We start from the raw sequence: 16,109 nt of genomic DNA, 5'->3' as shown, positions 1-16,109 counted from the left end.
CAATCCCTGGGAAAATTCTGGAGAAGATGATAAAGCAATCCATCTGTAACCGCCTTGAGAACAATGCAGTGATAACTCAAAGCCAACATGCATTTGTCAAGAAAAAATCCTGCCACACGAATCTGATCTCATTTTTGGATCAGGGAACCTCCCTTGTGGACTGTGGGAATGCTGTGAACATAATATACCTCGACTTCAGCAAAGCTTTTGACAAAGTGCCCCATGATATCCTGATGAGCAAACTAGCTCAAAGTGGGCTGGATGAAACAACGATCCGGTGGATCCACAGTTGGCTACAGAATCAGACTCAAAGACTGCTTATCAATGGGACCTTCTCAAACTGGGGAGAGGTAACGAGCGGGGTACCGCAGGGCTCAGTCCCGGGCCCAGGGCTCTTCCACATTTTAATGAATGACTTGGAGGAGGAGGTGCAGGGAATGCTGATCAAATTTGCAGATGACACGAAATTTGGCAGGATAGCTAATACTTTGGAAGACAGAAACAAAATTCAAAGTGATCTTGATAGGCTGGAGCGCTGGGCAGAAAACAACAGAATGAAATGTAACAGGGATAAATGCCAAGTTCTGCACCTAGGAAAGAAACCAAATGCACAGTTACAAGATGGGGGATACGTGGCTCAACAACACTACAAGCAAAAAGGATCTTGGAATTGTTGTCGATCACAAGCTGAATATGAGCCAACAATGTGATGTGGCTGCAAAAAAGGCAAAGGCTCTTTTGGGCTGCATTAATAGAAGCAAGGCTTCCAAATCCTGGGAAGTACTAGTTCCCCTCTACTCAGCACTGGTTAGGCCTCATGTGGAGTACTGTGTCCAGTTCTGGGCACCACACTTTAAGAAGGATGCAGACAAAGTGGAGGGGGTTCAGAGAAGGGCAACAAAGATGATCAGGGGACTGGAAACAAAGCCCTATGAAGAGAGACTGAAAGAACTGGGCATGTTTAGCCTTGAGAAGAGAAGACCAAGGGGAGATAGGATAGCGCTCTTCAAGTACTTGAAGGTTGTTACAGAGAGGAAGGCCAGGATCTCTTCTCGATCATCCCAGAGTGCAGGACATGGAATAGTGGGCTCAAGTTAGAGGAAGTCAGATTCTGGCTGAACATCAGGAGAAACTTCCTGGCTGTTAGAGCAATACCACAATGGAACCCATGACCTAGGGAGGTGGTGGGCTCTCCCACACTGGAGGCATTCAAGACGAGGCTGGACAGCCATCTGTTGTGGATGCTCTGACTTGGATTCCTGCACTGAACAGAGGTTGGACTCAATGGTCTTGTAGGCCCCTTCCAACCCTATTGTTCTATGACTCTATGATTCACGCAGCACAGATTTGAACTATGGAATTCACTCCCACGAGATGTAGTGATGGCCACCACTTGGGATGGCTTTAAAAGGGGGTTGGGCAAATTCATGGAGGAGAAGGCTTTCAGTGGCTATTAGTCCTGATGGCTCTATGATACTTCCAGTACCAGAGGCAGTATGCCTAAGTACACCAGTTGCTAGGGATCATGGGCGGGAGGATGATTCTGGGTTTCCCATGGAGAGCTGGTTGGCCACTAACAGAATCAGATGGGACCCCGCTTTGATCTTGCACGACCCTTGTGTTCATCGCAGTCGGGATCAGCTGACTGACGTGAGGTGCCGGTATTGTTCCCCCTAACTCTGTGGGCCTGTATCTGGCTGAGCTACACAGGTCTGTGCAACGTGTACTGCCAGCTTCTTCCAGACTTGTTCCCCCTAACTCTGTGGGCCTGTATCAATCTGTAGAGTTTGAAAGAGCTGCTCGGAAGATGTGGACAAAGCAAGGGAATGTCATAAAGCCAACCTCTGAGCAAGCCCAAAACAGTATGAAAATGAAGTGGTGGAAACCGATACACATTCAGAACCGCTTCCGCCTGCATGAGCTGGCCCAAATCCTGCCAGTTTTTCATATCACACTGCTGAGGTTTACTTCTTTGCCATATTTATGCTGAGTCCCACAATTTATGGTTCAGTAGAAAGACACTGGAACAGCAGTTAACGTAGATGGCAATTCTCCTCTAGTTGTCAGTTATATTCAGGTAGAAATTATAATGGGTTATTGGACATCTGAGATTTTAGGATGCTCTTGATTGTTATTGGAATTGGGTGTGATGTTAATAAGCTCTTGATTAAATTAACCATGTAATTGATATGGCTGATGTAGCAATATTTATTTGTTGATTTTTTCCCCTGAATGATTTGGGTAGGACTCAGATTTTTTTAATGCAAAAATTATACTGAAGGTATTTTTTAGAACAATATAAATGACAATGAAATGGGTACAAGTTTGAACACAGAGGGACATACATGGTACCGTCTCCATTTAGCGGGCATCCCTGATGGATAAGAAGGCTTATGTTTGCTCAGCAATGTCGGCAGCTAGATGTGAAACCTTGCTGCTTCTAAAGGCCTCCGAGCTGAAGCCCCAACTCCTCTTCCAGCAGAGACTCGAGAGAGGGGCTGGGGGGGGGGGGGCTTTCAGATACGAGGAGCCTGGCTCACCACAGCAGCTAAGGTTTCTGGTAGGTTTTCCTCTGGTTTTATATCAGGGGTTTGAACCTCTTTCAGCCTGAGGGCCAAATTCAATTTCGGAGAAATTCTGGGGGGGGTGCTCCAGAGGCGGGCAGGGCAAAAACGCCCCGCATGTCTTTGCTTCAAGCTCTTCCTTCCAGTAGCTGAGCCTTCAGAGAGGCATTTCAACCTTTGGGGGGGGGGGACTGCACAAAAGCCGGGAAACCGCCAAACGCTGGGGGACTGGGGGAAAGGGCGCGGCCATCTGGGGACGCCAGGAAGGCGGGCTGGATTGGGCCCCTGCGCCTGAGGTTCTGCACCCACTTTACCGGATTGCTTCCCCTCACCTTACTTTGTACAGCAGTGGCACCTGCAGCCTCTGGCCGGCTGGATTGCTCACCTCGGCCTCCAGTTCTCCCTCGCCAGGGAGACGGCCTGTGTCTGGCTTGCCAGAGGGCTGCTGGTCAGCCCAGAGGGAGGAAGCTTGTCAGGCCAGGGCCTGGACTTCGACTGCAGCCCCGGCTCCAGCCTGCGCCAGCCGCTGCCCCCTCTCCAGCCTGCCTCTCCTTGGCTGCCTTTGTGCCCCGTGAGGCTGCAGAGAGGGCCTGGTGGTGCTGGGAAGCCAGCTGTCCCGAGCCACTTCAGGCCCCATCCTGTTCGCTTCTGTTAGGGCTGGCCGAGTCGCAGGTGCCCGCCCTAGCTGCATCCAGCTCATTTTGCTAGAACGTGCAGCTAGTTCTCTGTGTGATGCAAACTTGATCTCAGATCACTGTTTAAACGTTTCTGGGGTGAGCGTGTGTGTTCATTTTTTTCAATGTGCTAAATTTTATTTTTATTAATTTAATTTATTTTTACATTTATATCTTGCTTTTTTCCTCTTGCAAGGAGCCCAAGGCAGCATGCATGGTTCTCCTCTTCCTTCTTATCCTCGCAACAATCCTGTGAGGTAGGCAAGGCTGAGAGTCAGTGACTGGCCCAAAGTCACCCAGTGAGCTTCATGACTGAGTGGGGACCCAGATCTCCCAAATCCCAGTCCAGCACTCTAACTACTGTGGTATGAGCGGAACTCGCTCACATGTTCATTGTCTAGCCAGACAATGGATCACAGTAAACACGGGTAAGACTTCTGGATCAAGACAGCTGTTTATTGTGGGGCTCACAGGCACTCTGTCAGCAAAGGGGCAGAGAGCCCCAACTATTCAGTGGGGTAAACTTTTATACAGAGAAATACGTTACGTTACGTATAGGGAAGAACTCTAGCCATGCCCTAGTAGCTACATTACTTGGAGGCGTTCACACAGTCTGTTATCTGAAAAAGGGGCTGAATGTTCCTTCCTTGGACAGGATGGACGCTTGCCAGCTACTGACACTCAGTTACTGCACAAAGTACAATGTTATCAGCTCATGGCCTGGGGAGGAACCCATCCTCTCTCACACTTCCCAGGGAAACTGCTGACAGGCTGTAATCTGCTTCTCAGAGACTGTGGTGCCAACGACAAGGTGGGCCAGCGTACAACATGGAGCAATTCTGGTTCATAATTAATACAGGCACAAGCATCCGTTGAACACCTATGTTGAACACCTTTCTGCTGAACATATATGCAGATGTCAATGGCACTCTTTTAACTGCGTTGCCATTCTAGGGTACACATAACGCATTAGGGGTGAGGTTAAAGGATTCTTTCCACACCACTGTTCTCCTAAATTCCCCTTCCCTCTCCAAAAGCCAGGTGCCACTGACTGGCAGAACAGAAGCATCCGGTCACCGGCTTCTGCCTTCACTACAAAACGCTTCTGCCATTCCTTTTACAAGCCTGCAGGGTTCTGTGTGGCTTCATAGCCATGGTAACCAGTTTGAAAAGCATGAATGCATTGCAGCCTGCTCAGGCTTCTGCTAGATTTGGGAGGGGTGCATGTGTCATGGCAACTGCAGCTGTTAAAGCCTGAGCTGCCCTAAAATTACTGATTATACTTCCATGTATTGCCACAGGATTGCCATCTCTCATTCCTGGGAAATAAAAATACGAGGGGACATTCTGCCTGCTCGTCTGTAGAGCTAATTATGTATATTTCTTTCCCCAAGCTGATATCCAATCAATGGTAACAATTGTTGTTGTTCAGTCGTTCAGTCTTGTCCGACTCTTCGTGACCCCATGGACCATAGCATGCCAGGCCTTCCTGTCCTGCGCTCTCTCCCGGAGCGTGCTCAAGTTCATATTCATTGCATCGGTGATGCTATCTAGCCATCTCATCCTCTGCCGTCCCCTTCTCCTTTTGCCTTCAGTCTTTCCCAGCATCAGGGTCTTTTCCAGAGAGTTTTCTCTTCGCATAAGGTGGCCAAAATATTGGAGCTTCAGCTTCAGTATCTGTCCTTCCAATGAGCACTCAGGGTTGATTTCCTTTAGGATGGACTGATTTGACCTCCTTGCAGTCCAGGGGACTCGTAAGAGTCTTCTCCAGCACCACAGTTCGAAAGCATCAATTCTTCGGCACTCAGCCTTCCTTATAGTCCAGCTCTCACAGCCATACATTACTACTGGGAAAACCATAGCTTTGATTAGACGGACCTTTGTCGGCAAGGTGATGTCTCTGCTTCTTACTATGCTGTCTAGGTTGGCCATAGCTTTCCTCCCAAGGAGCAAGCGTCTTTTAATTTCATGGCTGCAGTCACCGTCTGCGGTGATCTTGGAGCCCAAGAAAGTGAAATCTGTCACTGCTTCCATTTCTTCCCCTTCTATATGCCAGGAAGTGATGGGGCCAGATGCCATGATCTTCGTTTTTTTAATGTTGAGTTTCAAACCAGCTGTTGCACTCTCCTCTTTCACCCTCAACAAGAGGCTGTTTAGCTCCTCTTCGCTTTCTGCCATTAGGGTGGTGTCGTCTGCATATCGGAGGTTGTTGATAATTCTCCCAGCAATCTTAATTCCGACCTCTGATTCATCCAACCCGTCATTTCTCATGATGTACTCTGCATGTAAGTTAAATAAGCAGGGTGACAATATGCAGCCCCTGGAAAAGACCCTGATGCTGGGAAAGACTGAAGGCAAAAGGAGAAGGGGACGGCAGAGGATGAGATGGCTAGATAGCATCACGGATGCAATGAATATGAACTTGAGCACGCTCCGGGAGAGAGCGCAGGACAGGAAGGCCTGGCGTGCTATGGTCCATGTGGTCACGAAGAGTCGGACATGACTGAACGACTGAACAACAACAACGTACTCCTTTCCCAATTTTGAACCACTCGGTTGTTCCATGTCTGGTTCTTACTGTTGCTTCTTGACCCTCGTACAGGTTTCTCAGGAGACAGGTAAGGTGGTCTGGTACTCCCATCACTTTCAGAATTTGCCACAGTTTGTTGTGATCCACACAATCAAAGGCTTTCGCGTAGTCAATGAAGCACAAATAGACGTTTTTCTGGAATTCTCTTGCTTTCTCCATGATGCAGCGAATGTTGGCGATTTGATCTCTAGTTCCTCTGCCTCTTCGAAACCCAGCTTGTACTTCCGGTACTTCTCGGTTCGCATACTGCTGAAGCCTAGCTTGTAGGATTTTGAGCATCACCTTGCTGGCATGTGAAATGAGCGCAATTGTGCGGTAGTTTGAACACTCTTTGGCGTTGCCCTTCTTTGGAATTGGAATGTAAACTGACCTTTTCCAGTCTTGCGGCCATTGTTGAATGTTCCAAATTTGTTGGCATATTGAATGCAGCACTTTAACAGCATCATCTTTTCGGATTTTAAATAGCTCAGCTGGAATACTGTCATCTCCACTAGCTTTGTTGTTAGTCATGCTTCCTAAGGCCCACTTGACTTCACTCTCTAGGATGTCCGGCTCAAGTTCAGTGACCGCACTATCATGGCTATCAGGGACATTAAGATCTTTTGTGTATAGTTCTTCTGTGTATTCTTTCCACCTCTTCTTAATCTCATCTGCTTCTGTGAGGTCCCTGCCTTCTTTGTCCTTTATCATGCCCATCTTTGCATAAAACGTTCCCTTGAGATCTCCGATTTTCTTGAAGAGATCTCTAGTCTTTCCCATTCTGTTGTTTTCCTCGATTTCTTTGCATTGTTCATTTAAGAAGGCCTTCTTGTCTCTCCTTGCTATTCTCTGGAACTCTGCATTCAGTTGGATATATCTTCCCCTTTCTCCCTTGCTTTTCGCTTCCCTTCTTTCTTCAGCTACTTGTAAAGCCTTGTAAAGACAGCTACTTGTAAAGACAGCCACTTGGCTTTCTTGCATGTCTTTTTCTTTGGGATGGATTTCGTTGCTGCCTCCTGAACAATGTTATGGACCTCCGTCCATAGTTCCTCAGGCACTCTGTCTATCAGGTCTAATCCCTGAAATCTATTCCTCACCTCCACTGTATATTCATCAGGGATATGATTTAGGTCATACCTGAATGGTTTAGTGGTTTTCCCTATGTTCTTCAATTTAAGCCGAAATTTTGCAATAAGAAGCTCATGATCTGAGCCACAGTCAGCTCCAGGTCTTGTTTTGACTGACTGTATAGAACTTCTCCATCTTTGACTGCAAAGGACATAATCAATCTGATTTCAATATTGACCATCTGGTGATGTCCATGTGTAGAGTCGCCTCTTGTGCTGTTGGAAAAGAGTGTTTGCTATGGTCAGCGTGTTCTCTTGGCAAAACTCTATTAGCTTTTGTCCTGCTTCATTTTGTACACCAAGGCCATGCTTGCCTGTTATCCCAGTGATTTCTTGACTTCCTACTTTAGCATTCCAATCCCCTATGATGAAGAGGACATCTTTTTTTGGTGTTAGTTCTACAAGGTGTTGTAGGTCTTCATAGAACCGATCAACCTCAGCTTCTTCGGCCTCAGTGGTTGGGGCATAGACTTGAATTACTGTGATGTTGAATGGTTTGCCTTGGATTCGTACTGAGATCATTCTATCGTTTTTAAGATTGAACCCCAGTACTGCTTTTCCCACCCTTTTGTTGACTATGAGTGCTACTCCATTTCTTCTAAGGGATTCTTGCCCACAGTAGTAGATATGATGGTCACCTGAATTAAATTTGCCCATGCCTGTCCATTTTAGTTCGCTGATTCCCAAGATGTCGATGTTCAATCTTGCCATCTCATGTTTGACCACCTCCAGCTTACCTTGATTCATTGATCTTACATTCCAGGTTCCTAAGCAATATTGTTCTTTACAGCATCGGATCTCCTTTGCACCACCAGACACATCCACAGCTGAGTGTCCTTTCGGGTTTGGCCCAGTCGCTTCACTCTTTCTGGCGCTACTTGGAAATTCCTTCTGCTCTTCCCCAGTAGTATATTGGACACCTTCCGACCTGAGGGTCTCATCTTCCGGCGTCATCTCTTTTAGCCTTGTGATACATTCCATGGGGTTTTCATGGAATACTGGAGTGGGTTGCCATTTCCTTCTCCAGTGGACTACACTTTGTCAGAACTCTCCGCCATGACCTGTCCGTCTTGGGTGGCCCTGCACGGCATAGCTTATGGCTTCACTGAGTTATGCAAGCCCCTTCGCCACAACAAGGCAGTGATCCATGAAGCGGAATGGTAACAATAGCTTATAATAAATATAACATTGGAACTTAATAACAGAATTGAAAAACACACCCTGCTGTCTTGGGACAGGCTCTCAATCCCAGCCCAAGTGATCAGTCCCAAAAGCCAGCGATCAAAGCTTATGTGTTGAAAGTAGCACATCAGATGTCCTGGATAAAATGTGAACTCAGACCGTGATGAGCCCCGATGCTCCGAGTTTGAATCGTCGTTCGGCTGTGAAATTCACTGAGGCTGCAATCCTAACCCACACTTTCCTGCAAGTAAATCTCACTGAACTCAGTGGGGTTTACTTCTGAGGATTGTTCTATGAGTGACTTTGGATTAGTTGCTGTCCCTCATCCTAACCTACGCCTCAGAATTATCAAGAAGGTTAAGAAGTGCTAACTTAATGTCAGTTGCCCTTTGCTCCTTAGAAAGATGGCGGAATAGAGATGAGATAAATGCATTTATCTGTGCTGTGGCTCAACCCCAGAACTAATCCTCAGAGCCAAAAACTCATTGCTCAAAGAGATGGAAGTAATACAAGGGTCTTTGTGCGTGTGCCAAGTGTACCGTGATCACCAGTGAATCACCATAGCCGCTTGACACATATTGGAGAAACTGGAAGCCAACCCTTCCAGAGCAAACAGTGTGGCTTCCAGACTTGTTAGCCCCACTATAAATGCTTCAGTATACTTTATTTAAGAGAACTTACAAAATTGCTTTTTAATTTTGTATAGAATTCCCCAGTGGAAAACACTAAAAGCATATGTACAATAACAGTACTTAAAAATAAAATCATAAAAGCAGTAGAATGAAACAGCCAAAAATAAATCTAAAACACACAAAAGGTGGTATATAAAAGCAACAGGAAATAATGCCATAGATTAAATCCTTCCAGTGTAAAACTAGGTGGTCAGAATTTAATAAGGGTGCAATCCTATGCATGTTAAGATGGAAAATAGTCCTACAACTCCCAGCTTGCTGTGAGGTGCGATACTTTTTTTTCTGTCTAAACATGCATAAGATTGCACCCTAAAAGTCATTCCTAAATGCTCAGGCAAACAAGTCATCACCTGGCCCTGAAAACGCAGTAATGAGGTCACCAGGCAGGTCTCCCTGGGGAGGGCTTCCCACAAATGGGCTCCCACCACTGAAAGGACCTTCTCCCTGAATGCCACCTGGCACCTCCGAAGGCAGGGACACATGGGGAAGGGCTCCTGATCCAGAGCTTAATTCTTGGGCACCTTTGTACAATATATAGTTACTCATATCAGGGCATCCAGCAGGTCTGCTCTAGACAGGGTTGTGTCGGTGGCTTTGTCTTCGAGTGTTTTGATTTGGTGTGAGGCCGGCAGTTTGGGTGGCATCTCCCTGCTTTGCTGGAAGGCGCAGAATGGTGGTTCATCAATGTTGGTGCTGGGATCTCAGTTGCCTTGTCCTAGGACAGCAGCTGTAAGAGGCCTGTCCAGGCCACTTCAAGAGTCCTTTCCATATCTGGAGCTCAGATTTATGCAAATGAAACATGCATGCATTTATTTTCTTTCTTTTTTGCATGGTTTGTTCTGCTTCTAGGCTCTTCAAGAATTTGGGGTTTTGGAGGGCATAGATGAGAGCAACCGGAAGAGGGAAGTGTGTGGAGATTAGGGATAGTTAGAAGTTGGGAAGGAAACTAGCTTGCTAGTTTGGGACCAACATTGGATGCCAGGATCATCAGGCTGAGGCCCCCGGCTGAGTCAGGAGCCCCCTGCCTGACCCTGGAGACTCCAGGCTCTGCTCCTCTGCCCGAGTTCCACCTGATTGCCCACCCCTCAGAGCGAGCAAGCAGCGACAGGAGAAGGAGCCATGGCCTCCGCATGCTTTGTCTTCTCCCTACGTCAGCCTTCCCCAAACTGGTGCCCCAGGCGTGGTCTGAAGGCACCTGAGGCAGCCACCTTGCTGAAGCTAAGCAGGTCTGGGTCCGGTCGGTGCTTGGAGGGGAGGCCACCTGGGGACCTCATGTAGTCCCCTTGAGTTCCATGATGGAAGAAAGGTGGGATAGAAATGTAATAAATACATACATACATACATTATGCAGGTTTGGGGGCCAAATGCCAGCTACCAATTGTGAGCTGGTGTATGGAAGCAGCTTTCTACCCAAAGCTTCCCATAGGTGGAATTGGAAATGGGCTGTGGGGGTGGATGGAGCCATGCTGCTGGCGAGTTCCTCTCCTCGTCCTAACCACCCCAAAGTCAGGGAGTCTGGCCAGGGCCACTGTCAAGAGTAGGCATGGTTGGGCACCTGCCAAGGGCCCACACCCCAGCAAGGGCCCACTGACATGAGCCCCCTGGAGTTGCTCCTCCTCTTCACCATGGCAGCCTCCTTGTTCACCTGTCTCTTTCTCTGGCCCAGACAATGGAGGTGGTGAGAAGGAGGAGCAGGAGACGCCACGGCCAACTTGCTCCCTGGCTCTCTGTCTGTATTGCGAGCAAGTGGGAGCAGTGAGGAGAAAGAAGAGAAGGAGCCAGCGCAGCGGGGGACCTTGGCGGTGAGGAGGGGGACTCGCGGAGGGCAGGGGCCCATGGACGGCGGCTTCCCTGAGGGCCCTCCAGAATTGGGAGCCAGCTCTGGGTCCGGGGTTAGGGTCGCTGTGCTGTCAGGTCCATTTCAAATACAGTTGTGGGCATTTTTCCAGAAAAGTAGCTGAACCGAAATATTGGGGGCAGGGGATCATTACAATGTGCTTAGAGGTTATATTTGAACAAATCTAAAACTATTCTTCAAAATTATTTTTATTGGAATACTTGTAAATATTTGAAAACATGTCAACTCAGTAGCATACGTGTCCATTACATCATTGCAGTTTTAAGGGAGGGAAATGAAGGTACTGAAAACTGGGAACCAACTGATTTTGGCATGTCTGGAATGTTCATAAATATCTGTGCTTCCTAAGGAAATAGTCCCCTGAAAAAGTTAATTGCAATTTTGATGATAGATTTGTCCAATTCGACTTGTATTGTCTTTATTCAATTTCTTAAACAATGCATTTCTAAAAGTGGAACATTTTTGACAGAAAAAATAGTGGAAAATACATGCACCCACACATCATTTCCAACAGTAGATTCCTAGAAATAGATTCTCCAGGATGTATTTATTTTGTCTTCCACTTCATAGCCTTTCTTCTTCCTCCTTTCTTGTAGATAACAAGCTCCTTGAAAAATCCAGCTTGGACAATTTCATTGCACAGCTACAAACCAAGTCTTTGGATAGCCTGATGGGACTTCCTGCTCCCAGGTACCAGCACATCAGATCTCCGCCCTGCTTAGGTGCTCCAGGGTGCCTGACAGCAAAACCACAGAAGCATCTTCCCCTTTTCCACAATGGCTGCACAGTAATTTTGCTTGGGACTTGAAATTAACGAGCACCCAAGCGACGTGCCCTGGTACTTCACAGTACCAAAACCCTCTGAATAGCCGCAGCTGTGCCTAGGGGCTTACAAGTGGAGCTTTCTTCCAGTAACGCAGCTCCTGCATGGCGTCCAGCTCTGACTTCCTCCCAAGCAGAAGCGAAATGAAAGCCAGCAGCTCCCAAGAAGGGAGAATGACTCTTGCCTGTGCGCCAGCGCTGAGTCAGTGACCTCAGCCGTGCTGGTGTCATCTTTTCTAAAGGTGTGCATTCAGAATCCGTTCAGGGCAGACAAGGCGCGCATGTGAACCAAACTTTTACGCTGCCAGTCAGGGGGGTGAAAAGGTGGGTGTTTTCCACTCTCCCAATTCATGCAGCAATGAAGAAGGACCTCAATAAGGTTTAAGACAGAGTGAGACTTATGAGGCCCACCGGGGGGGGGGGGGCTGCCACCGCCCACCACAGAATGGCAAAAGTGGGTCAAGAGAACGTGGGAGGCCTTGTGACGAGGCTTTTATGGTGCCCTTGCCTTGCCCCATTCATGGAATTTTACAGGGTGTCCAGAGACGTTGTTGTCTTCATCTAGTAACCCTCCTGTGTATTCCCACTGTGCTTTCTGTCTTTTTTCTTAGTGCAGGTAATTGGGTCAGAAAGAAAAGTCAGAATGGCTGTCCACGGTCTTTGCGTTGGTAGTGCTGGGAGCCTTCCATCCAGAAGCACCCTTTCTCTCTTGTATAATACTAGAATTGAATCAGTAACATTTTTATGAATGACTTGGAGGAGGAGGTGCAGGGAATGCTGATCAGATTTGCAGATGACACAAAATTGGGCGGGATAGCGAATACTTTGGAAGACAGAAACAGAATTCAAAGTGAGCTGGATAGACTGGAGCGCTGGGCAGAAAACAGCAGAATGACATTTAATAGGGATAAATGCCAAGTTCTGCACCTAGGAAAAAGAAACCAAAGGCACAGTTACAAGATGGGGGATACCTGGCTCAACCACACTACAAGCGAGAAGGATCTTGGAATTGTTGTCGATCACAAGCTGAATATGAGCCAACAATGTGATGTGGCTGCAAAAAAGGCAAATGCTCTTTTGGGCTGCATTAATAGAAGCAAGGCTTCCAAATCCTGGGAAGTACTAGTTCCCCTCTACTCAGCACTGGTTAGGCCTCATCTGGAGTACTGTGTCCAGTTCTGGGCGCCACACTTTCAGAAGGATGCAGACAAGTTGGAGAGGGTTCAGAGGAGGGCAACAAAGATGATCAGGGGACTGGAAACAAAGCCCTATGAGGAGAGACTGAAAGAACTGGGCATGTTTAGCCTTGAGAAGAGAAGAGAAGACTAAGGGGAGCTATGATAGCGCTCTTCAAGTACTTGAAAGGCTGTCACAGAGAGGAAGGCCAGCATCTCTTCTCGATCATCCCAGAGTGCAGGACATGGAATAATGGCCTGAAGTGAGAGGAAGCCAGATTCCGGCTGAACATCAGGAAAAACTTCCTCACTGTTAGAGCAATACGACAATGGAACCAATTACCTGGGGAGGTGGTGGGCTCTCCCACACTGGAGGCCTTCAAGACGAGGCTGGACAGCCACCTGTCAGGGATGCTCTGACTTGGATTCCTGCATTGAGCAGGAGGTTGGACTCGATGGCCTTGTAGGCCCCTTCCAACCCTGCTATTCTATGATTCTATGAACATTGATTGGTGGCAGATTCAAGACAGACAAAAGGAAGTATAAGAACCTAAGAAGAGCCATGCTGGATCAGCCCAAAGGCTTATCTAGTCCAGCGTTTTCTTCCCCACGGTGGCCAGCCAGATGCCCCGATGGGAAGCCCACCAGCAGGACGTGACTGCGACAGCTGGCAGACCTCCCACTCATGTTCCCCAGCAGCTGTTCATGGGCACGCTGCCTCTGATGCTGAAGGTGGCATTCTTCCATCAGGATTAGTAGCCATGTCAGCCTTCATACAATGCACAATTGCCATACAGAATTCACTGCCACAAGACGTAGTGATGGGCACTAGTTTTGCAGGCTCACATTTTTGAAAAAATGAGATTCTCAAGAAGTTGAATTCTGTGCATGAATGATTGACTGATTGGTTTTTTGAAATATTTTATACCTTCTCCCGGTGGTTTATAAAAAATAAAAACTTGAATTGTGTGTGTGTGTGTGTATATTCGTATACATATACACATACATATATATACACACACATACACATTTAAGTAAAACAGCAACAAAAAATGATATTTACAGAATTGTGGAATTCACACAGATGGTAGATGCATAGATGAATGCATGGAAAATTAGCCTGTTAGGCATGGCAACTAAATGGAGCCTGTGTTTTTAGAGGCAATGTAGCTCTGTAGCAATGTCATTGCTGTGGTCAGGGGATGTGGGAGGGAAGAGCGAAAGTTGTTGCCTTCAGGCCCTGCTTGTGGGCTTAATCATTTGGATGGCTGCTGGATACTGCCCTCAATGGGCCTTTGGCCTGCTCCTGCAAGGAGGGCTGCCCTTGTGTGCCAGATGTGCCCAATTAACATTCCCAAAGAGGATTCAGGCTACAGATTTAAATTGGCTTCCCACCTCCTAGGTGATTCCTCCTGGGAGTAATATTTCTGTGAAGGGGGCTAAGAATCTAGCAGACCTCTCAGCACCCTCGCCAAGCTATGTGTCCCAGGATTTTTCAGGGGAAGATAGTGAATCTGGTATCAGACCAGTGTATGTGGTATAAATACAGTGTGTGTGTGGGGGGGGTTGCTTCCATTCAGCATCTCACTGGGAGCCATCATTTGGCCTGAGGCGCCCTCCCTAGCACTCCTCGGACCCTGGCAAAGGGCTGATTGGTGCACCAGACAGACGTCTGGGCTCGTGTCCCTGCCTTTGCTAGCTCTCCACTTGCCATTGCCCTGCTCTCAGTGGAGGGGAGGGAATGTGTCACTGTTGCCACTGGACATCCATCCCTCCTCTTCCAGGGGACCCAGAAATGGCCTGGGAACATGTCCAAGTGTCTAGCCCTGATACTACTGGAATGAATAAAATGACCTGCATGAATAGGAACCAGCTCACCCCAGGAGTTAAAAACGGTGGTGTGACATGGCCTGCCTGGACGAGGGCGGGCAGCTCAGGGATCTGGATTTTGGCCCAAACAGCCAATTCTAGACTAGGGGAAGACTTGTGGAAAATACATCACACGTGCATCACGGTGTGAGCTGGTTTCATGCGGGACTCTTCCTCCTGCCCCTCCCCTGGATTATTACAGCAGGTGCTGCTTCCTGGCCTGGCAATAACACGTACACTTGCACTTCACGTGATTTTGCGCGGTCCACGCTGGTGGCCCTGTTCTCTATTCCGTGGCCGTGCCCAGCCGCTGGGTCGCACACCTTCCCAAGGGAGCCAGTGCTGGCCGCACCCATGAGGCTGGGGCAGCAGTGCTTCCCCCGCCCCACCGTGCCCAGTGGCTGATGTGGCCATTCACAGAACCGCACTTCCCAGAGATCCTCATAATGCTGTGGGGGAGGCCGGGGGTAACTAATTCTACACCAAATCTGATACCGGGGGGGGGGGGGTAGCATTTTGGCATCCGTATTCCGTAGAAAGGGCTGCGCCATTTGTGAACCAGCAAGCTGAACGCAGCCTGGCAACCACGTACGGCGGCCCAGCAGGGGCTCCATAAACCTGTTTGGCTATCTTCTTGGATGTGCAGAAACAGGGCAGGGGCATCGTCCAGCTTTGTGAGCGAGCTGACCCCCTCAGCGTTTCTCCCCAGGTGTTGGGATTTCAGACAACCAGTCCTTTTTCCATAGCAGCACCCCCCTCTGTCAGCAACCCGTCCTCCTTTTATTTTTCCGTTTCTGGACTTTATTCAGAAAACGGCATCAAAATTCCTTTCCATGCTGTGATTTAATCAGTGTGCATGTGCAGTCATGTGCAGTGCCAACCTGTTAAGAATAAGCTGCAAATTGTAGAAAACTACACCTATGGCAATTCTGAAGTCAGTTTTAGAAGTGGAGATGGCAGAGCAGAATGCAGAGTGCTCCCCTGGGACAATAATGAAGAGGGGAACTGCCCCCACCCCCAGCCCACACACATCCTTAGCTAAGGGTAATATCTGCCGGCCCTAGAATAATTGCAGGGTTGGTTTGTTTAGATGATCCATGTGCTGCACTGCTCCCACTCCAGAGACCCAGAATGGGTTTTCTCGTATGGGACCTGTGTTGCATCTGTTTGTCCGCATGGTGCAGCTGCTTCCAGTCTGCACTGGCATCTCATGCCTAGGAATGCTTAGTTCATCTCCTTTCCTTGAAAAAGAGTATGAAAAATTCTGCCCTGGGTCAGGATGCCTTTAGCCAGTTGTCTGTGTCAAGGTGGATGGCTTTGATCGTTATTCCAAATTCCAGAGGAGGCGCTTGAGTCTGTCACATCCCGGTCTTATTTGGAAGTACGTCTTTGTTCAACAACACCAGCTTCTAAGAAAATATAGATATTGTAGCTTTACTCAGAAGTATAGCTGGATTTCCCATGGAAACAAAGGTGGATTTAGCACCAGACCATGATTGGTTTCATGCGTGCCCTAAACTAGAACTGCAATGTTGTTATCATTCTGAAGTCTTCTGATTTCTCATCTGAATTTGCTG

The 16,109-nt window shown here is 47.9% G+C and overlaps 1 protein-coding gene across 2 annotated transcripts in view; it reads left to right on the top strand.

Moving 5' to 3' along the window:
• ATG16L2 (autophagy related 16 like 2) overlaps positions 1 to 16,109 on the top strand; it is a 65,749-nt gene that overhangs the window by 16,480 nt on the left and 33,160 nt on the right. For both annotated transcript variants that reach the window (XM_084842327.1, XM_084842326.1), the window contains exon 2: positions 11,263 to 11,356. In XM_084842327.1, the coding sequence (XP_084698453.1) occupies positions 11,263 to 11,356 (94 nt within the window). The remainder of the gene's footprint in view (positions 1 to 11,262; positions 11,357 to 16,109) is intronic.

Source organism: Heloderma suspectum, chromosome 3, assembly GCF_057233095.1.
Source record: "Heloderma suspectum isolate Gila_16-S chromosome 3, 16-S_ref, whole genome shotgun sequence".
NCBI lineage: Eukaryota > Metazoa > Chordata > Lepidosauria > Squamata > Helodermatidae > Heloderma > Heloderma suspectum.
Note: the sequence above shows the minus strand (reverse complement) of the source record. Positions and strands in the feature narration are given on the sequence as shown.